At 36.2% G+C, this 23,066-nt stretch overlaps 1 protein-coding gene across 1 annotated transcript in view; it reads right to left on the bottom strand.

The window, feature by feature from the left end:
* Window positions 1-23,066, bottom strand: part of ZNF407 (zinc finger protein 407) — a 351,765-nt gene that overhangs the window by 127,280 nt on the left and 201,419 nt on the right. Inside the window, exons 5-6 of the mRNA XM_034429342.2 lie at window positions 5,461-5,627; window positions 243-326 (exon numbers count right to left, since the gene is read on the bottom strand). Coding sequence (XP_034285233.2) covers window positions 243-326; window positions 5,461-5,627 — 251 coding nt within the window. The remainder of the gene's footprint in view (window positions 1-242; window positions 327-5,460; window positions 5,628-23,066) is intronic.

A 23,066-nucleotide genomic window follows, 5' to 3' on the forward strand; every position in this document is an offset into this window, starting at 1 on the left:
GGTCATGAATTACAGAGACACCTGCTTTAAGATACCTCGTTATCTTAAGGAAAAACAAGTTCCTTAAAAAAAACATTCAATATAGATCCTAGATTACATATCAATTTGTAAAGGCAAAATAAGCAGTCAAGGGATACACCCCTTGGATTGCAATGTGCTATATTATTTCTTTTATTCTGCATCCTGGATGACGGCTCTTTGCAGCAGAGAACATACTGAAGGATAAAAAGAGTTTAACTGACCTGTATGCTGCCTCCGATGTTTGGTGAGGGCATGACGTGTCCCACCAGCAAAGCCACAAAGGTCACACAGGAATGACTTCTCGCCTGTTGCAATAATAAACAGATGAGGGACTGCAGAGGTCACAGATCATTAAAACATATCTATCAAGGCTTTCAGGGTTACTAATTCCTCCAATCAAATGTTTCCATGTAAATATGTCAAATGGGAATGAAATTACCACTGCGGTTTATTGACTGTGATAAAATCTGAAAAGCACCACTGAACATAATTACATACTTGTCAGACCCATAAAAATTAGCTTTATTATCAATGGAATGGTTTTGTACAACTTCATTTCTGTTAGATGTCTTCCAGATGGGGCTGCTTTATGCACTTGAACAGTTTTTATGCATATCCTGATTTTTTACAATTCCCATACATCTGGCCTTTCTGTGCTTTGGAAAGGCTGCCTAGAAATGTTAATATACAGTTATTCAGCGTATGTGTGAGTGTGATTGTGTGTGCCATATCTCCTTAAATAAATTATGTATGTATCTATGTATGTATGTATGTATGTATGTATATATGTATGTATGTGACTTTACAAAAGAAATATGTTGAAGAAATTTTAACTGACTTAATCACATTCTTCTTTAAAAACCTCCCAGTAATTTATACAAATTAAATTATTTCCTGAAAAGAAAATAGGCAACAATAAAAGCTTACATTATTCTGTACCAATGGCAGCTAAGTGCTGTTTATGATTCTAAAACTTTCATAATAAAGAAAAAAACAAGTCTAGGGATTACTTCAGAAATTGAAATAGTACTTACATTATTCATACTAAAGATTTGTCTTTATTTTAAGCCTCGAAAAACCATTAAAAGATAGTTTTGGCAAGGTTGCTACTTGTTAAAAGTATGTAAATGTGCACTTGTAAAGTATTTTTATTCCAGATAAAATTTTGCCTTTTGCAGCTTATAAATGCAGTATATCATTCCGCAATAGCATTTTTAGTCAGTAAAGCCCAGGCATGTGAAGCAGATTCATCCCACAAGGCCAACGAAGAATGGTATTATAGAATAATAATGCTAACCTTGGAGAGAGCCAGTGAAATTATAAAACAGCATTAACACACAAACGAGTCATTTGGCTCATTTGGAGACAAATTGTACCCTCCCACCCATGCACCAATGGAAGAGAATTAAAGGAACTGGGAAAGTATTTCAAATGGCAGAATGGCTTTTATACAGGGAAGGAGGATTTACGGCATGGGAATTGAGAGGCTTGTTTTAGAATTCCTATTGGTTTCAATAAAATAGGCATCTGCTTTCATGTTCCTTATGAAAGTACATTCTCTAGAGCAGGTTAAGCATGTATGTATGTATATATTGTATATTGCCGTTTTCATTAGCTGATATTTATCTTCAAGACTTAGAAGCATGGCAGTTAATACTGGCTTGAAAGACACTGTCAGTTAAGGATGACCATTATGCCACCTTTTCACCACAATTTTAGCCTTCCCATCCCTCAGACCAAGCTGCCCATTCTGTCCAGTTCTACTGCTTCCAGAATCTTGTCCCCAAACACATTTAATCTCTCTCGTATTTGAACATACTTTGCAGTTTTTTATTTAAGCCCTCTATCTCTAAGTCAGTCCCAATTCCTAGGCCACTAAATGCTGTGATTTCCCTCTCCACTTTGAAGGCTAAATACATCAAAGGGTATATTCCTCGTAGCTATGAGCTAGACTATGAAACAATTTGCTTCTGAATAATCAGTTGCTGGGCCCACCACAATGGTGGAGAAATGCTGTCTTTGTGTCTTGTCCATGAGATTCTTGAGGGTAACTGGCTGTCCAGTGCATAAGCCATAAATGCTATATTAGATAGGCATCCGTTTGATTCAGAAGGGTTCTCAGATTTGCTATTTCTTGTTTTTTTCTTTCTTTCTGCCATGAAGCTCTGTGCCTTCTCTTCAGTCCCTGTTGCATCTCAGCAGCATTAACAGGTTGAAATGGGATGCATTTGCTGCATTTGGAAAAACTAACCATCCAAGAAAGCTTTGTTGATAACAGAAACATCAAGAACAGAACTTTAGTGAGCAAAATACTTATCAATTTACATACATAAGAAAACGAAACTGACGAACAAATCATCCTATATAAGCAGTTCTTTAAGATGATTGTCTTTTCCAGTGCATGCAGGTCAGAGCTGGTTGTTTAGTATCACATCCTTATAAATGTTTTCCATGAATGAGCTGCAATTGGCTCACTTGGATATTATTTCTAGTTGCTGGTTTAAAATAAAAGGCTAGTCTCTACCAAAACAAACACAAAATACACAAATAAGAAGTTTGAAAACTGAAACTTATATTTCCAGAAACTGCAACTACAAGCAAGTCGATTTTCAATTTATTAATACTGGAGTAAAAGTCAAAAGATCCTCCACGAAAAAAAATCCTTGGAAAATGCTTATTTTTCCTCTGACTTTTTCCCTCTACAATTTTGCTTTCTGCTGGCACTTGAGTTCCTCATAATACCAAATGGAAAGAAAGGGGGAAACACAAATGTAGGTATATAATTTAGTACTACTCAGATAGAAACACAAATCCTATGAACTATCTAGACAATAACTCCAGTTAAGACACACATTTGATTCTGGACTGCAATTCAGTTATACAAGGATTTCTTTTCTTTTCAGGGTGTGGAAGTCTGATTGAAGTAGCAGTTTCTTCCTTTAACAAGCAAGGACACATGGAATTTTATCTTGGTTCTCTACTACCAGTTGTGAATGAACAAAACATATTTAATATACTATCAGGAATCCAAACAAAACTGTACTTAGTATGCCACCTACCTATGTTCTTTATATACCATACATTCTATAGTTTTAATTCAAAGGAGATCCCAGTAGAATTTTCTTGATTGACTGAGAGGAAGAAAAAATTCTGCTGGGCTTTCAAGAATTTCAAGAAATGTGATGGCATTTATTATTTTTCTATTATTCATTCCAGGTATATAAATAAATTTGTGGATGGGTGGGGATAGCAGTTATTTTATTTTATCACCCATTATTTCCCTTGTGCTTCAGAGTTAGTTTTGCTTGGATAATACTGAAAGTTTGCTAGTTTGCACATAGGCATGTATATAAGCCTAGCAGTTATTAGATGTAATCCTACCTGCATTTATGTATGTCAGAGGATACACTGCATGTGATTTCAGTCTTTAACCATACATTAACAAACATTCATTCTTCTTCCAGGAATTACAACCTTTAGACTTTGAGATGGATCCAAGGAGCAATATATCACTTGGGGTACAGGGAGCTGATCTAACATGCCATGTTTATATGATATCAGGAATGTAATAGAAAATGGTTCTTTTCTTAACAACTTGAATTAGTTTCAAGTGTGCCACTTTGCATTCAAATGTAGAAAGACACGGAAACCAATCCTTTATTTTCCATTAGAAAACAGCCACTGTCCCCTATCTCTCATTATGGTGCAGACTACAAGACCTAACAACAAAAATCCATATTATTGATCTAACCAAGTCTCCACAATTATTCTTTAGAAGGAAACGCCGACGATAAATTACATCTGCACTGGCTTTTCATCTGCTGTTCGATATAAGTGATCTCTCAGGGCAGGCTGGAGACCTTAAATCGTCAACACCCTTGTCAAGGAAGCTAAGGAGGCCCAGGCTCCCTACAAACTGCCTTGAAAGAACTTTTAACCTGTAATTTCTAGCAACAACTCATTTCATTTTCAGAAAATTGTAAAATCTTTTCAGGATTTTTTTTTTTTAATTTAATGAAACACTGTTTCATCTTCTCACAATATGCCTAGAGAATTTTGATTTTAAGATCATTTGTCTCCTATCTTACACTTTCAACATGTTACTGCTGTAATCTCAGATGCCTTTCTGTGTTTTCCTTATCTCATTAGATTGCATGTTACAACACAATTCTAATATTCTCCTTAAAGAAATGTTTCTCTGGCTAATATTATTTTGGATTAATATTTTATTAATATTTTAAGATCTTCATTGGAATCTTTGTTCTAGTAGTAAGTTTAAAGCAAAGGTACAGCTATTATATTTTTTCCTGCTGTAGTAAACTGTGCATATTTTGTTATATTAATATGATTTTTATTAAGGCATTAATTTAAACTTTAACCATATTGCTTTAAAATGAATGCAGTCTCAGCATTCTTGGAAGCAGCTGGTATCAAATAATGAATAATATTTCAGTTACAGCTGGTTCATATAGAAAGATTTAGCTCATTTTCCTTACTGCAATCTGTCCTTCATATATTTATTCATTTGTTTAAATATAACATATATCTCTGCTTTACTCATTACAGTAAAAGCCAATATACAATGAAAATTAACATGCAGGACAAGTAATCGTTTCCCAGCAGCATTTCCTATTACTTAGTTCCAAAAGGTCTACCAGTTTAGACAATATTTTCTCTTTTTAATTTTATACATATTTGTATTTAAGCTGGATTTCACTAATCAACAGCATACATAATGATTGTGTATCAACTTTTGAATCAACTTAGTTGCATGATGAAATCATTGCATTTCCAGATGCAGGCACTTGTGCTTTTAAATGAAATAGACCTTATTCACAGCAGTTGACTGACGATATTTATATATTCTAATATATTTATATATTCTAATAGTAACATTATTACATTAAATTAGCATTATAAAGTATACCATAGGTAGCTTCTTCTCCTAACAAAATATCATGAAAGCGAACCTATTTTATTTTAAATATGATTTCAAGGCATAGGACCTTGGATTAAAAAATAGGACCAGCAAATTTAAAAAAATCTAAACTCCTCTCGAATGGTATTCTTTAGAAGTGTTGAACTTTAATCCCTAATTTTTCAGTCAGCAAGGAGTAGTAATTATGACCAGGAATTCTATGAATTGTAGTTCTATACAAGGTTTGTGTTTAAATTTTGAGCCATTTAAAAGGTACAGGTATACCTTGGGGAACCTAATAGTTGGAACTTTCTTTCTCTTCATACTTTCATTATTGGGGAATTGTACAGAAGTTACACAGAAGAACCCAACAGTGTATATCCAAGAGTAGCAACTGTGCCTTAATGGTTCTAGAGTAAAAGACATATCTTGAACCCCAGCTTTATTTTTACTTCCAATACCAGCCATATATAACCTCTTCCCCGCCCATCTCAAGGAGGGAAAAAAAAGCATAACCAAACCTGTATGAGTCCGATAGTGATCTTTCATGGCTGATGCAGTGAGGAAGGAATAATGGCAAGTTGGCCATGTGCATTTATAGGGCTTCTCTCCTGTGTGAAGTTTCATATGATTGTTCATGGCCCACTTCTCTGTGAAACTGCGATTGCACAAGGGGCAGGTAAATTTCCTGTGTACAAGGAGAAAATCAAGGGGGGGGAGAATTAACCGCATGCATGCAACACCCCCAAAGTGATAGTGATAAAAAAAAAAAGAGAGCATGTTTTAAACTTAAACTGTGCTAAATGCACAGACTTTCATGAAGAGAATTGCAGACCTGGTCTGTCATGTCTGTATAACCAGGCATTGATTTTTCTGTCGAGACTTGGCACTTCAGCCATTTATTCTCTGCTTTGCGGTTGGGCCCAACGGGTTTGAAAAATTCTGTTACAGTCCACTCACCCCTGAGGCAAATGTGAGAATAGATTTCACCTGTACAGGCCTACACCACTTATCCGAGCATGGGCTGTCAGAGCAAAGGCTAAATGAAAAGCTATCCATACTAAACTACTCAGACAATCACACTGCTCCATTCCAGGCTGCTGTTACTGCAGTGGGGAGGTGAAATACTACTTGTAATAACCCTGTTACCATAGTAAACAGAAAAACACTCCCCCCTGCTCTCCCCCTTCTCCCGGTAAGCCTTAAAGGGGATTGCAAAAGGTCTGCCGGCATTTCTTGAAAGGTTCAGGCCCTTCTTGAAAACAACCTCGAAAGGCTGAATTGGAAGTGGTTTACCGTTTAAAACATGTCCGCAATTAAGGAATAAAACTGTACCAAAAGTAGTCCTGCTCACAGTTACAAGGTGCAAGATGTTTAATGATCAAAGATCACACAAGCAAGGGGAAGGAGGTTATTTAGAGGAGGGGGAGATACATTTATTCCAATGCTCAAGTCCAGTTGAGTGTTCCCATGAATGGGGTAGGCACGTCTTACCACGGAGCTTTAATAGAAAAAGCTACGTTCCTGGAGAGCATTGACATCACTTCATGATGGTAAGATTACCCTGTTTCCCCCAAAATAAGACATCCCCTGATAATAAGCCCAATCGGGCTTTTGAGCATATGGCAATAAAGCCAAGTACTTATTTCAGGGTTCAAAAAATATTAAGACAGGGTCTTATTTTTGGGGAAACACGGTATCTACCTCATCTTAAAGGTTCTGAGGCATTAGTAGGGTGTGAACTACTCTTTAATGTAAACAAAGCCCAAGATACTTCCTTGAAGAGGTTTTTTTTAAAGCAAACAAACAACTGAATTAAACTGAACCTGGGGCTGTGTTAGTGGCCAGTGCAGCACACAAAAAACTAGTATTGGTATTTTTTTCTGCTTTTTTGGATCAGTTGAACCTCAAATACAAATAGTATTCAAAGGCAATCCCACAGATACTTCAATAGTGAAGAAATCATGCATAGGGATGATCCTGACTTTTTGGACAGAAGTATGAGAGGTTTACACATTGCGTCAGGTTGTTAATTGTTCAGGAACACAGAGATAACATTCAGGAATATAAGATAGTTGTTATCAAAGCCTTAAATCAGCTGATGATCTGTTCACAGAGAAAAAGTGCGGGGCAAAGATCGGCTTTTCTACAAATGGAAATATTGATCTTGACTATCCATGAGGGTAATAATCTCCTGACCAAATGTCACAAACAAAAGAAAGGAAACAAAATAGGTTTGTGGGCACTTTGGCAGTCCCAGAACAGATGACTCTGGAGGTATAAATTAGTGGCCAGATAGGAAAAGATAGTCCTACAGCAGGCATTTTGCCAGTCTCCTTCATTCACTGACAATTGTCTGGTGTCAAGATAAGATGGAAAACACTATTTTCATGGTGGAATCCCACAGTCTAACTTCAGACTGCTATACTAGGCTGGACACAAAGTGGAAGCTTCATTATAAAGACCTTCCTTCAGCAAAGAGTTATAGGAGCAACACTGCACCATGGGAAGCAGACTGTGGGGATAAGTCCTCTACTGACTAAAGCCCTGATGAGTGTCAAAATCTAGTGCCCCATTAGGTGATGATCAATGCATATGGGAGATTGTGATTTGGGATGTAAGAATGAATGATAAAGAATAAGGGCTAATGAACGAAATACTAGGAAATAAATGGTAAATAATTGAGGGAAATAAAAAGTTGTTTGATAGCTGGGTGAAGAATAAATGAAGAGCCCCCAACAGAGGAAACAGAATATAAGATAATGTTGATATTATTTTGAATGAAACTGAAGTGAGGGGTTACTGGAAGGAATGCTGTAGAGATCTTTTTGGAATGGCAGTGATATGCCAACAAGTGGAAGCAAAACAAACGCTAAAATGTTAGTATCCAAGACAAAGCTGAAGAAACAGAAATTTAGAAAAGCAGTGCAATAACAAATTGTAAAGCTATTAGTGATCAACTGGAGAAATACTAAAGATATGGATGCAGTTTACTTATAGTTTGATTGTGACAAATCATATGATCATGTGAATTGGTTTGAATTATTTTCTACAAGTATAGAGTTGAAGGTAAGTTGTTGGATATGGCAAGAGTAATGCATGAAATATTAAAGTATGTATACATTTGTGAGTAGACAATGCCATGATTTGCAGCCAAAGCTTGACTGATGTCATGATAAAATTAGGAGCACAGATCTGCAATGGAATGTAATCAAAGCCCAAGTAGTGTGCTCATGAGGAAAAAATTGGAATGAACAACTGTTATAGATCAGGGGTGTCAAACTCAAGGCCCATGGGCCAGATCCGGCCCGTGAGGTGCTTAGATATGGCCCGCAGTGCCTTTGCTAGTGAAAACAGAGTCCTGTAGTACTCTGCCGGCCAAAACAGGGCATGGAGGGGCGTGCATGCGGCCTCCCCGCACTCTGTTTTCAGCCTGGATGGCTTCCTGCAGCACTCTGCTAGCCAAAATGGGGAGTGGAGGAGCCGCCCCATTTTCGCCGGCAGAGTGCTGCAGGAAGCTGTTGAGGCTGAAAATGGGGCGTTTTGGCCAGCAGGATGCTGTAGGAGGCATCTGTCCCATCTCCCGCCCCCGGCCGGCCCACAGAGGACAACTGCAGTGCTGATCCGGCCCTCAAAGAAATCCAGTTTGACACCCCTGTTATAGATAAGTGGCGAAAAATAGAGCAACTACATAAATGTATGTATGAATCTACCTGGGAAGAAAGTTAACTGAAAATGAGAAAATAAATGGAGAAATTTTAAGATGTGCTACAGTTGATAGAATGCAGTTGATAGAATACAATAGAATCCTTCTAGTGTAAGGAACTAATGTTTATTGGAAAAAGGAAAAAAGTGAGCGTATAAGAATATGGTTCTGTTTACTTTTTACTGTATATGAGAATGATGGATATGACAGAGGAAATATAAAACAAGGTCAAATACAGTGGGAACAGAGTACTTAAGAAGCATATATAATAAAACAAGACGAGATTAAGATTGAATGAATAGCTGATTTCCATTAAACAGTTGCTTAATTTTGAAAGCTAATTTATGATTGAAGCCTCTGTTGTCAAATGTGTTTGCAATATATAAGAGGCATGGAGGAAATATTACATCATAATGTTTCTGGATGATTTGCCAGAAACAATATGCATCCAAGAGTGAACACAAGCTTAAATCAAGGCTCTAATTGCTCAGTCTAGATCACCACACAAATTACTATGATTCTGGTGGTCACCTGCCTTTGAAGATGACAATTCAGGCTTTGCGGGCGTGAAAAAAAAATGACAATTTTGGGGTTTTGTCATATTATTGCATTTTCTTCATAAAGTCAGAAAACTAATCTATTTTTAATGTGTTGCTTAAAACAATCAGTTTGCTACTACTCTCCAGATAAACATTAACATTACTTGTGTAAAGCATTAACAAGTATTTCACATAAAGTGCACAATGCAGTCTAAATAAAGATTTCTTCTGTATAAGTTTGCAGTTACGGCTACGTTAAGCAATTACTAAATTTACCACTAAAAGTATTTACAGGGACATATAAGATAAAAATAAAAATGATATATGAATGTGTGTGTATATGTACATCTATAAGCACACATACTGCTTCAAAATTTCAAATTACTGTATCAGTTGATAGTTGATTGTTGGCACTAGCAAATGATATATACAACTAAATACTTCCAAATGCATCATAAAAAATCACATCTGTCAGGTCTTCATGTATTTCACATTTCAAAAGCGTGACAGGGATCTTATTTCTAAGCTACATTTCCTATCTACTTATTTCCTTATATATTTATTATCATTCTAACCTTCAACTACAAGAAATAAATAAGCAGGTTAAACAGATGCTATCTTTTAACAAACAGTTTTTCTTGACTGTCATACAACTTTATGAAGGGTAATATAAATCCTTCATTTTTTAGCTCTTCCAAGATGCACATTTAACAGTATTACACCTCCTGAACCCCAAAGCGTGCTCGATTATTCACATATAATAAAAACGTTCAAGTAAGGTTGAAAGACTCTCTTTAAAATGACAAAACAGCAAAGTCAGAGTAAATACTGACAGTAACTCTGTAATTCACCACATGATAGTGAGATATTGAAGCAAATTAGACTAACTTCTTAGTGTATAAACAAAATGGAACTGCAGGATTTGAGAATGACTTTTAAAATGCTCAGTAATGATGTGAAGTAGTTTAAGCCAAAAATAATGATTTGCCAAGGACCCCCAATTGTCCTGCAATAGATTAGTGCTATAAATGATTATGTTCTCATGCCCATCTAACCCAACTCTGCCACTGCTAGATTTTTCCTCAAGTATTCTAATACAGGAGAATAAAGGCTTATTGTATCGCAGATAAAACTACCCCCCACAATGTAGTGGGTAGAAAATATGCAACACATTTTATCAATTAGTAAAACATTGAGTTCTTAGCTCTCCCATGTAAACCAGACAACACAACTTATGAGTTAATTCTATTTTATTGTAAGGCTAGATGTACAGAATCTTTCAAGTCTTGAAGGTACAAACTTGTACCGTTGTTACTTTTAACTGCTTGATCAAGAACAACAGGTCCTTCCTAAATTTCTTTCTTTGAGCATTAAGCCACTGGGGGCTCCCTACTCTATTGTTGAATTGTTTCTACGTAGCATCTCTCCCTATATTCCTCCCAAGGTCATCCACATATTTAATTATGAAAATAGATTGGTTCCTTGGAATCAATCTGGAGAAAGAGAATGGGAGATTGCCCACATGTGCTCTGGAAGACTGATCTTCACAGTCTTCCATAGGTTTTGAGTGCCAGGAGATGACGGGATCAGCCATCTTGTTTGCACTAGTGACATTTAAAGGACAACTTTCTAATCTTTTTGGAAATTACCTATTAATCAAAATTTTAAAAAATGAAAAATTCACAATTGACTTATGAATCTGGTCTATCAGTGTAATTGCAATTAAAAGTCTGCCAAGTATGTTTTTGACTCAGAATACTAGAATAACAGAGTTAGAAGGGATCTTGGAGCTCTTCTAGTCCAACCTCCTGCTCAGACTTTATATCACTTCAGAAAAATGGCTGTCCAAACTCTTCCTAAAAACCTCCAGTGTTGGAGCACCCACAACTTCTAGAGGCAAGTTGTTCCACTGATTGTTCTAACCGTTAGGAAATTTCTCCTTAGTTCTAGGTTAGTTCTTGTCTTGATTAGTTTTCATCCATTGCTTCTTGTCCTTATCTTCAGATTTGGAGAATAGGTTGACCCATTTATTTAGTTATTTAATTCATTTATTTAATAATTCATTTATTTAATCAGGTTCATTTATTTAATTAGATTCTCCTTATATAGTTTTAGGAGTTTTAGTAAAGAACATATCACATTTTAGATCTTATTTACCCAGAAATATTGAACATTCAAAAGGGTTCACAAACCTTTAAACACACTACGCACGGGGATATTCAATTAATCTCAGCAGTAGCAACCCTGAGAATTAAGGTAGACTGAGAGACAATAATTAACTCAAAGTCACCTAGTACATTTCCAAGACTACGGATTTGAATGTGGGCTTCCATAGTTCAATATCTTAAGCATCTCTACATTGGCATCACTTTTTTAAAAATGATTTAAGACTCACTAAATTTAAATTTAATGCAAAATTCATAACATGTAACATTTCCCAAAAATTTAATTTATACAAAGGTTTTCATAATATCTTAGAGAATAATCCTGACTTCTCGTTCTTCTTTTAGACAGAAAATTTTAGATTGTGTTATTCACTTTTCTAGAATTGTAAGTAGATTAGTAGATTAGACAAATGAAATAATTTAGCTTGGGGGTATGGTCATCATGATACTACAGACTTCTTACAGAGAATCAAGCTCTCTCCAAGTTCCCAGTTTTTACTTGATCTTCTTATGAAAAGGATTTATTTATTCAACAATTCAATGGTCCAGTAGCTTTATTGTCTTGGTCCAAGATATGAGTGAAACTTCAAAGATGTGGCCACTCGTCTAACTCACATTAGAAGCAAACTTCTTTGATGTGATGATAGTCAATATCATTACCTCAAAAGCAATCTAAAACTTACAAAGCAAAAGGAGTTTATCTCTCTTCAAAATCTAACCTTGCAGTCTTCCAAATTCTATTTCAGCTCAAATACACAGTCATCTATTTACATGCGGATAATCTAATAAAAAGATACAATATAAAATATGAAGACTTGAACTACAAACCAATCCTCAGTTTGATTTTAATCCTTTATTACAAGGCACTTTACTCTAAAAAACATTCTAAATTTTCCTCGGTTCTTATCTGAGTATCTCCAACAACAGAAAGTGACACTGTGACATTTCCACTATGCTATAGATGTGTTGTTTCAGACTATTAGGCTAAGGTAAATTGACATTTGTACATGCACCTGGTTCTTCCCCATCCCATGTTCACTGGTTGAAAACAGCAGGCTAATGTAATCAACTACCCACTCTTTCATAGTTGATTGATTTGGCTCTTCTGGCAATTTATCTACCAATTAAATCCATCCATTCACACATAGATATACAACTTCACATCCACCTACAGGCATTCATCATATCCAAGCAATTGTGTTAATTATACCTGGAGGTTTTTTTTTTTAAAAAAAAAACAATACTGTTTAAGCATTCCTCTATTTCACATTTAACTAAAATGTGCTTCTATATGACAAACAGTTCACCTCATCCATGATTCCATCTATTTTAAATAAGAAATGTGATATTCGTTACAGCCACATATTATAGCCTTTTCAGTCCCAAGACAGTGGCAGATGTATTTCATCGGTTGAATATAGCTGCAAGTATTGAGCTCACACATTTGCTAGTAAGAAAATGTAGTCAGGAGTTGTTACCTTAAGCATCTCAGGAAGCAAACCTGGCAGATGATAACTGAATTGGGAAGGTAAAAGCTAACACTGAGATTGATTCCTGGTGATTTCATTGACATGTCCATGTAGTTTTCTTGGCAACAGCGCAGAAGTGGTTTTCTACCATCCTTTGGGATGTATTTTCAACTTCATAATGTATTTTGTATTTCTACAATTTCCTGGTGATCTTCCATTTCAAACAGTAACTACATCCAAAATTGCTTAGGTTTTTTTTTTTAGGTCATAGTATTGGCTGGTAAAGTTCTTTCACAACTGATAGCCTATGGCTTATGAAAATATAGTTTATTATACTTGAATATTAAGCCCTTAGTGCAGCTGATCCTCCATTTATGATTGTAATGGTGCCTGCCTGTTATGGTCGTAAATTGTGAGGGTTGCAAAGTAGGTCACCCATGTGACCAACATGATTTTATGACCTGTCATGGCCCTGTCAGAACCTGATTTGCACAAAGAAGAAGAGTCGGAACCGGGATCATCCAATGGGGATGGCACGTCTCCCCTGGAACATCCGGAGAGTCCAGGAGCTAAGGATACTGACCCAGGCCCCTTATAGCATTGGGAGAAGTGGTCAACTGGACACGGAGCCACCTGCTTTCATGAATGCAGGGAAGGATCAGCCGCAGACGGGCAGCAGTGATGAGAAACAACAGATCCCCCCTCACAATGAACAGTGAACAGCTTCCTCCCCTACCCAATCTGAGGGCACAGAGTGGAGCAGGGGGAAGCTCAGAGGAGGTCTGTGAGGGTGCTCACAAAGAGGCTGCCCTGCTCTTCCTCACAAGGAACACCTGGCTCTGGATGATTTAACCAGAGGCTGGGGGAAGGTAACTGTTTGTTGTTCCCTGACTTTTGGAGACCTGACTTTTGAAAAAGTTCCCTGACTTTTGGAAAACTTGACTTCGACTAGTGTTTCAGCCTCTGGATTTCCATACCTTTATTTTGTGGACTCTGACTCTGGATTGTGGCTTACAGACCTTGTTTTGCAACCTCTGCACTGGGTTTGTGAATTTTGTTTTTCTTCCTGTTTGGGGACTTGATTCTGTTGACTATTGGACTCAATAGTCCAATGGGACAGTACTATATTGACTGTGGGTGGCTATTTTGGGAGAGGGGGGAAGTGGAGTGTCTATCTGGCTATATCCATCCATCCATCCATCCATCCATCCATCCATCTATTTAAATATCTATCTATCTCACAGTGAGATCTGAACAGCTTGCTTTATTTTTGAAATATGATTGACTAATTTACAACAAAGCTGGAAAGAAGCAGTTGGAAGAGTCATTCTTTATCAGTCAACCTGTCAGTCAATTATCATGTATTTCATTTCTGGGTTATGATTCAGCTACAGAGAAGTAGGAGACAGTTAGGACTTCTTCCTTGTTCTTGTCTCACTTTTGACCCTAGGACAGGAATGGGCATGTTTTGGCCCCACAGCAACATATATTCCACTTTTTTTTTGGCACGTTATTTACACGTCATGTGTGATAGACAGACAGACAGACAGACAGATACCGTGTTTCCCCGAAAATAAGACCCTTATATTTTTTTGAACCCTGAAATAAGCGCTTGGCCTTATTGCCATGCACTCAAAAACCCGATTGGGCTTATTATCAGGAGATGTGTTATTTTGGGGAAAGCAGGGTAGATAGATAGATATAAAGATAGATAGATAGATAGATAGATAGATAGATAGATAGATAGATAGATAGATAGATAGATAGACAGACAGACAGACAGACAGACAGACAGACAGACAGACAGACAGACAGACAAATATAAAATAGCACTCTTGTATCCATGATCAGTACTACAGCTCAGAAAACAATGATTCTTTGAACAGGTAACTTCCTTTCTGTTTTATTGTTTTGAAGAAGCAAATCTGCAATCTATAATCTGCTGAATTTATTTTTGGACTCTAATAAAATGGTTATCCAGTCTTGCAGCCATATTTTACTTTTTAAGAGAAAAACTAGAGTAATATGTGAATGCATATAAATGAAAGGTTTTCAGATTAGGATTTCCTTCTACTTAAATTCCTCTAATCAATGATCACGCAGTGCAAGTGATAACATAATGCTGCATGCAGAAGTGATCCGATTTGGCTATACAGTATGCTTTACTGCTGCTGACAAAGCAAGCTTATTTTGAGTGAGGTCCATTGTTTTTTGAGCAGATGACTGGCCTCATGCTGCAGGGTCATACAATATTACTATGATATATCTTCTCTCCTTAAAACACACATGGAAGGAAAAAAACCCACTGATAATGAGAAGAGCTTTCTGTCACTGTCAAAATTATTTACGAAAAGCACCCTATTTGTAGCTCATCACAAGCAGTAAGATTAACATGGTCCTGAACTAAAAAATAAAATAAAATAAAATTGCAATATCATAAAGTGAACATAGTTCTTTCCACAAAAGGCTACTTTTTAGTCTGTCAAAATATCACTACAATGACATTAATAACCATATCAAAATGGAAATTGACATTAATCTCTTTTAATCTTCAGTAAGGCAAAAATGATTATTGGTGTTTTCTAATTTTATTTTTTTTTTAACAATAGCATCGTATTACAAAGTGGGAGACTGTCCTTCAAGGCAGCTTTCACCAGGAACAATCACAATGGAATGGAATCTTCTTTTCTAAAAGTGATTTTTCTCTGTGCTTGCCGTGGAGACTAAATATAACCTGAAAATGCTAGATGAGCTTCTTCTTGTTCATAGACTTATCTGAAGGTATTGGTTTGCTTCTAGCTCTTTAGCTAGAAGCAAACCTCCAGTAGTTTCTATTTATCTCCTTGCCAATCAAGAAGTGAATGACTGACAGTAACACAGCCTTATCTAGGGCTTCTGTCTGTGATGCATTCTGCTAAGTGATGTCATTGCCTTAGCAGAAGAAAATAAGCAGATTATTACAGTGACTAGAAGGAAACTAAACATTTGGATTTTTGCATGGACAGATTTACACACTGTCTGTCAGATAAAGCGCAGTTTGCCTGCTGCTTACACAACAAGAATGTGCCTGACAGCTTCTTTCCAGCTTTAGTATCTGATTACATAAATAGGCCATTCCCCACTATTCCTAAAGACTGACAGTTTGTCTTGGTTTAAAGAGCAATTTCTGACTATCAGCTTTTCTGTCTTGCACACTGTTATGATTAGCATCAGGGCACTTCCTGGAGGTCCAATCTGTTGGGGTTTCTTTCTTTTTTTCCTCATTCTCTCTTACACTGTGTGCGTATGTGTGTGTCTCTGTGTATATGTATGTGTGGCCATGACTGAAAAAGACATTATCTAGGTAAAATGATAAAAATATTTTACACATTACAATGTGTAATTCTTGTGAAATGAAGAGCAGGTCAACAAGGTATGAAAATCAGGAACTAATTTTTACAATTATCAACTGTTTCATACATTTTTAAACTGTGTACCTGATAATTATAGTGCACTTTTTATTCACAGCTTCTTCATGACTTACACTTGAAAGAAAGATAAAATGGAAAACTCAACAGCATTCTTTCACTGCTGTGAAATATCGTGGCAGTAAAGAAATGTTGAATTATTATTTTCCAAAGTTTTTAAAACAGGCCCAGAGTTTTTCTGGCTTCAGTCTGCAAGCACCCTTTAGCTTACACATGGCAACTCAGAGTAACCTCGTCTTTCTGATAATAAACTGAGCAGGAAAGGAGAAATATTCTATAGTTGGTGTCTCTTGGGCAGCCAATATCTAGAGCATGATTGTCCTGGGAATCACAATTAATCTATCATACATTTCGACATGCTCAGGGCTGAACTCAATGGTTAGGTGAACAGGAGATAACTTTTCTTTTGTGGATAGTCTTTCACCTAGAAGATAGTTCTGCCAACAGAAAATGGTTGGATGTCAAGGGAGTTTAAAGATCATTAAAAGAGAATAAAGAGATTGAAGAAAAGCTGAATGGATTCTCTGTAAATGTTTTCTCTGCAGAATATGTAGGGCAAGATACCTGTAGCTGTTATTGCCAAGATACTCTGTGGAACAGAAAGAAATAATGGGGATGACGAGCTGAAATTATAAGGCTTCTTGACAAACCCAAATCCACTCATTGGGTCCAAATATAATCCATCTGAGAATTTTTAAAGAACTCACATCTCAAAATGCTGAATTTCTATTTTAAAATGTGGCATATTCTAGTTGGTAGCTCAATAAAAAAAATATTGTCCTAATGTGTAAACTGTGAAAAAAGCAAGTTCTGTATTGGGGATTTTTAATAAAGAGAGTTGAAAATAAAGTTGCCAATTTCATAATGACTTTATACAAATCTACGCTGGAATAAAATTCAGAATATTCTATACGGCTCTTGTTAATGAACTACAGAAATGAGACTATAGATCTGAAAAAGATCCCCTAAAGGGAAAGTAAACTAATGAAGGAACTAAAGCAAGTAGTCTAGGAGGAAACATTACAACATTTCAGGATTTTTACTCTGAAAGAGGAAACTAAGGGGAAACAAAACCTAAGTGCACAAATTATACATGATCTGGAGAATGCAGAGAGGGAGAAACTTTTGTTTTCTTCTCTCATAGTGTTAGAAATTCCAGTTAGCCAATGAAGCTGAATTGTGAGAGACAGAGAAGTAAATATTCCCACAATGCAATTTAACAATTGTGGAGGAATATCAAGAGCCTTAATAGTACAGTGGTCTAAGCACCCTGTTATTAAGACAGCTGCCTGCAATTACTGCTGGTTCGAATCTCTCCAAGGCTCAAAGTTGACTCAGCCTTCCATCCTTTCTAAGGTAGGTGAAATGAGGACCCAGTTTGTGGGGGCAATAAGTTGACTTTGTATAAATATACAAAAGTATGAAGGCTATTGCTTAATGCATTGTAAGCCGCCCTGAGTCTCCGGAGAAGGGCAGCATATAAATCAAATTTAAAAAAAAAAATTGCTGCTGCACATCTGACGTGTTTTATGGGCTTCTGGGTATAAATTTTTTGAGAGCAAAATTCTGATTTTGGCCAAATCCAGAAGTTATTTTGTTTTTGCTTCAGCCTTTCAGATCAGACTGGCGGAAAGATGCAGGATAAATCAGCAGAAATGTTTCCCTTGCCAGTGAACTATTTGCTAAATTATTTATCGTTTTTATGAATTTGGCAAAATTTAAAGCTGTCTCAGCTAATATTTGCTCCTTTTAGGGAACTTCAGTGGCTATACATAGTGAGGGGGAAATCAGTGCTATATTCGACATTCCTCTCCTGGCAAGCATGCATACACCTACTTGGGCTACTACTGTTTTAAGAGACATTTCAGGCTTCCTCTCGGTATAAAGCTCTGAAATAAAAACATTAGGATGATAGCGACGTGTATATTCTGTGTGTGTGTCATCCTAGTTAAGATGCCTATATGTACTGCCAGAGATATGTACAAGAAGTTTTAGGGATGGAGATATTCATGCAAAGCTTTGCTTTATGTAGCCACGCATATGCAGAAATGACTACAATATGGAAAATGGAAGGAGGCAGGAATCCCACATGTGTATATTTAGGTACTTTTTTTCACTTGTACTTCGGAAAGGGGACGATGTTATGATCATCTAACTCTTGGCTACTGCTAAAGAACCTGGTATAGTAATATTTCTAAGTACACAGAACTAACACAATGCCTAGATGTCTGGAATAGACAGTCTTCACATAATACATGTTTAGTGGATACAACAAAATAGGTTCTTCAAAAATCTTTCTAGCAAATCAAGATCAATAATCCTATACCCATACAAAGGAACCCATCTGAAACCTGTGGGAATTTAGAATTGTTGATCTTGATTTGCTGGGATGCAAAATAAAACAAAACAAACATTATGTGACAACTTCAATGATGTCATGGAGACATCATTGGAAGTTTGTATTGAAGTCAGCTTGTGTTTTCCGAATTTGTTCAGGAGAATGACCAATATATAGGGAAGTGCCTTGGATCAGCTAAACTATAAAAATATATTCTATTTGGGATGTAATGCAAAGCGGATACACTTACAACTTGGATGCTGCTGCCCCGAATTAATGGTTGAGATAGGCAGCTATTGAAATTGAGCAATCAAATAAATATATAGACCTTTGTAAGGTAATAGCAAGTCACATTAGTTAGGAAAACTGTACAAGTAATTGTGTTCATTCTTTTCCTGAATTGATGAAAATGATCCATTCTGCTATATGGAGATGATTTATCCAGGTTTAAAAAAAATTTTTTTTTCAATGTATGAAAGAAAGAATGGCTACTGCAAATAAAATATGTATACTTGATTTTTCAAACCCAATGAATGACCCTTTTTCTGGCTCTTTGTACTACTGAGCCATGAAGATGATTAGCTAATATTTTTGTGCTACGTTATGTTTCAGAAAATGTATATCTCTCATTATATGTCACTACTGTATGCCCTCACATTAGTTTCAGGTCTATGCTAAGAGAATAAAATACATATGCAACAGATTTCCATGTTTAATGGTTATTATGAATCAGAGCAAACTTAATTTGGAGAAAAAGGGGTGGAAAATATTTGAAGTGCTAACTAGTGTTATATATTTCTCCATTCATACATCACAATTGGTCCCATGTCTGAAATCAGATAGATACTAAAATATAAATTTGCATTATGAAACCATATTTTTACACCCGTGAAATTTATTGATCACAGAACACATTTCCTTCCTTCCTCCCTCCCTCCCTCCCTCCCTCCCTTTTTTGCCATATTGAATCTTATCCTCACTGTTCCTGTTTATTTTTTCATAATTTTTGCTTATCTAGCCTCCCGCTTAAATAAAAGTCCTACAAAGTCCCATTTTGTAACTTTCTATTTGTTTTAATATTACTGCATTTTTCTCTTTTTTCTTAATGAACAAATATGGTTACAAACTTTCAAACATACTATCCCAACAAATTTCTTTACAAAATATAACTACAAACATAACTCAGTTGAGATTTCCCTTTTTGACTTCATCATTTCAACTAAGGAATTTTAGGGTTAACAATGATATAACTTAATTTTTGAAAACACCAATATGAGATAAATGATGCACCAGACAGATTTATAACAGATTCTGACAACTGAGATTGTTTTCTTCAAATGTTATGTTCAACTATTTCTGTGCTTTGCTTAGTTATGTTGCAGTAATGCAGTAAAGCTTTGTTTTGACAAAATGAAGGAATAATTGGCAACTCCTGTTCCTTTAGTATCTCAGTTTGAATTACAGCTTCACACGGTAACAACATTCATGTGAAAGAGACAGTGTGTGCCAACAGACACAAAGAGATAAACCACATATACACACCATTGAAAAAGGATAATAAAAAAGTTAAGAAAACAAAAAGACCAGAACACACCTTTAGTAGCCAACACTCAGACAAGCAGGGATTAGCACCAGACAAACAACAAAGCAGAAACATTACCCTACTCAAGGATCTAACAAAGAGAAGACCACACTTTCACCAACAGTGGCAAAGGTATATAAACAGGGAGCAAATCCCACTCTCACTAGCACTAATGATGCTAGCTAGTCGGGTAATGAAACATCTGCAAGCAATGAACAAAGCTCGGAGATTTTTGATTTTTCATATCAGAAAGTTTCCTATAATATATTTTCAGGATAACAAGTTTTATTTAAAAAACCTTTTATGTTGGGTGTATGTGAGTGAGACAGCATACACATTTTTTGTCTGTAATCCTAACTTTATCATAACTTGGGGATCAATGTCCTTCATCATTTGATTTCTCTTTTGCACTCCCTCTTTCCTGCCCAACTCAAGCAATTTTGGGACTGATCATCCTTAGACAATGGATCACATCAAGCAGCAATTAAGAACAATACAAATTCTACATTAATTGCAAGTATGGGAGTTCCGTGCTGTTGTTGTCAATGGTGATATATTTTTTTTACTAGATATGAGTCGTACCATTTAGTATTATATAACAGATTTCTCAAATATAAGTATGCAAGCATGAATTTTTTAAAAAATGAGTCCATTATTTACTACTGTGATAGAGGCTGTATCTGATCTCTTTTCTCTTCTAGGTCACACAAACCAAATCAAACTGTCTCACACGAACTTCCACAGTTTTGGCATGTGCAATTTTATTAATGTTTGAATATTGCCATTTTAGTCAGTTGAAATAACCCTGCACTCTTAGAAAACAGGTTTCCTAGAATCTAATCAAATAAACTGTGTGTTTGGGAAGGGGGTATTGGAGTTACAATTCAGAAAATTCCAGCTTGTGAGTGACAGGCACACATCCATTCCCTCCCCACCATACCTAAATAAGAAAAGATGTTAACTCTGATATATAGGGAACAAAATATTCTGAAGCTTCAAAAAGGTCTTGAAAGCATTTAGCGGCCTTGGCTGGTTACAGTAGTAAACAATCACAAGTCATAACCACAATATTGCTCCTAGTTATTTCAGCTATAACTTGCAGGGCTTCAGCCCCAGACAAACCAGATGAAATATGTTGCTTCAGGTCTGCTCTGATAGATCCCTCTGAAATATCCACATTATTGCTTTTATTTTATTATGTACCACACTTCATAACTGTACACTGAAAAATACAATAAAATCCGCACAACACTGCTTTAAGTACTTATTAAATAGGTCAAAAAGTTACCATAACAAATAATTTGTTCTACTCAGGGTCCATTAATAACATATCTTGTTGTGACTCTAATACAAAAGTGGGGGCAGGAGAAACATTGCAGAAACACCTTCAGTTCTGTTTGTTTCAGTGTAGACAGTAAATGCTATACACACAAAATGTTGTTTGAAAGATTCCCCTGGACTCTTGGAGACAGAACCATACAGCAGAGTGATAATACTGTTACACAGTTAACCCATAAATTGTGTAAGATAGACAGGGAATAACAAGAACAGAGACCTATATGCTGGGCAAGATGCCAGGGGAGATAAAATCTGAAGACAGATGCACAGCAAATGAAATAGATGAAGTCAAACATTTATTTTCAAGGACAGTTAAACTTGGTAAGTCATTTTGTATGCAACAGCAAGATTACAAAATGAACGAACTGGCCATTCTACAGGATAAAGAAACTTCAGATAACTCTTCTCCAACTTACAATGTTGGAACTACAAATTTCATATCCTCCAGTCAACATAGATGTTGGCATAGATGCTGGCATAAAAGACACCAGGTTGAGAAAGCTTGTCTTTGAATTTAGGTTCTGGAAGTCCTATGGCTTTTGGGTTAGCGTCTTGCTTTGTTTCTGTTCCCATAATTAAATTGTATTTAAAGTATTTAAACAATGTTGTCTTTTTTATATAGAGATTTACATTGCTTTGATGTGTCAACATAAATAATCATTTAGGCAACTAGTTTAAAAATGAAACAATTACATAATTATGCCTAGATTTTTGGTTAATTAAAATATACACATATAAAAATACATAAGTGTCCTCAGTATAGAATGGATGGTGATGATTTTATGATTATGGTTGCTAATACATTTACTAAAATTGGCAATTTTGTCCACTATCAAGACCTTCCCAAGGACTTGGGATAGGTATATTCAAGGTGTTGGTTTTCATCTATAAAGCCCTACATGGTATAGGGCGAAGTTCCTTACAGAACTGGCTTCGTCCCTTCACACCAGCCCATTGTGCCCATTAAGACAGGGAAGATATGCTACAGACCTGTCAGTCAAAGAATTTCAACTGGTAGGGTCCAGAAAGAGGGCCTTCTCTGCTATTACCCCTGCATTGTGGAACACTCTGACCTCAGAGTGAGGAAAGCACCCAATCTTTTGGCCTTCCATAAAAGGTCAAAACTTGGAAATGCAAACTTGCGTGTGGGATACAAAGGTTCACACAACCATAGGGCTGGCTGGCTCCAGGAAACCCCCATAAACACATGTATTAATAACTGCTAACCCCTCATCTTGGAATTGTTCTTTTGAAATTTTATAATGTTACTTTTATAATTTTAAAACTTTTTAATTTTAAATTATTCTGATGTAACATTATTCTGATAATGTTAATTTTATTGATTGTATTGTACATTGCCCAGAGCTCCTCTGTGATGGAGTTGGGCAGTTATGAAATATAAATAAAGATGATGTATTTAATAACTTTAAAGATATAGTCACAGGATTTCAGGTCTTTGTCTTTTGTGATTTTCTCCATTTCTCTCTCTCTCCCCCTCCCCCTCCCTCCCTCTCCCCCCGCCC

This window comes from Pantherophis guttatus, chromosome 3, assembly GCF_059756535.1.
Source record: "Pantherophis guttatus breed Tessera chromosome 3, ASM5975653v1, whole genome shotgun sequence".
Classification (NCBI taxonomy): Eukaryota; Metazoa; Chordata; class Lepidosauria; order Squamata; family Colubridae; genus Pantherophis; species Pantherophis guttatus.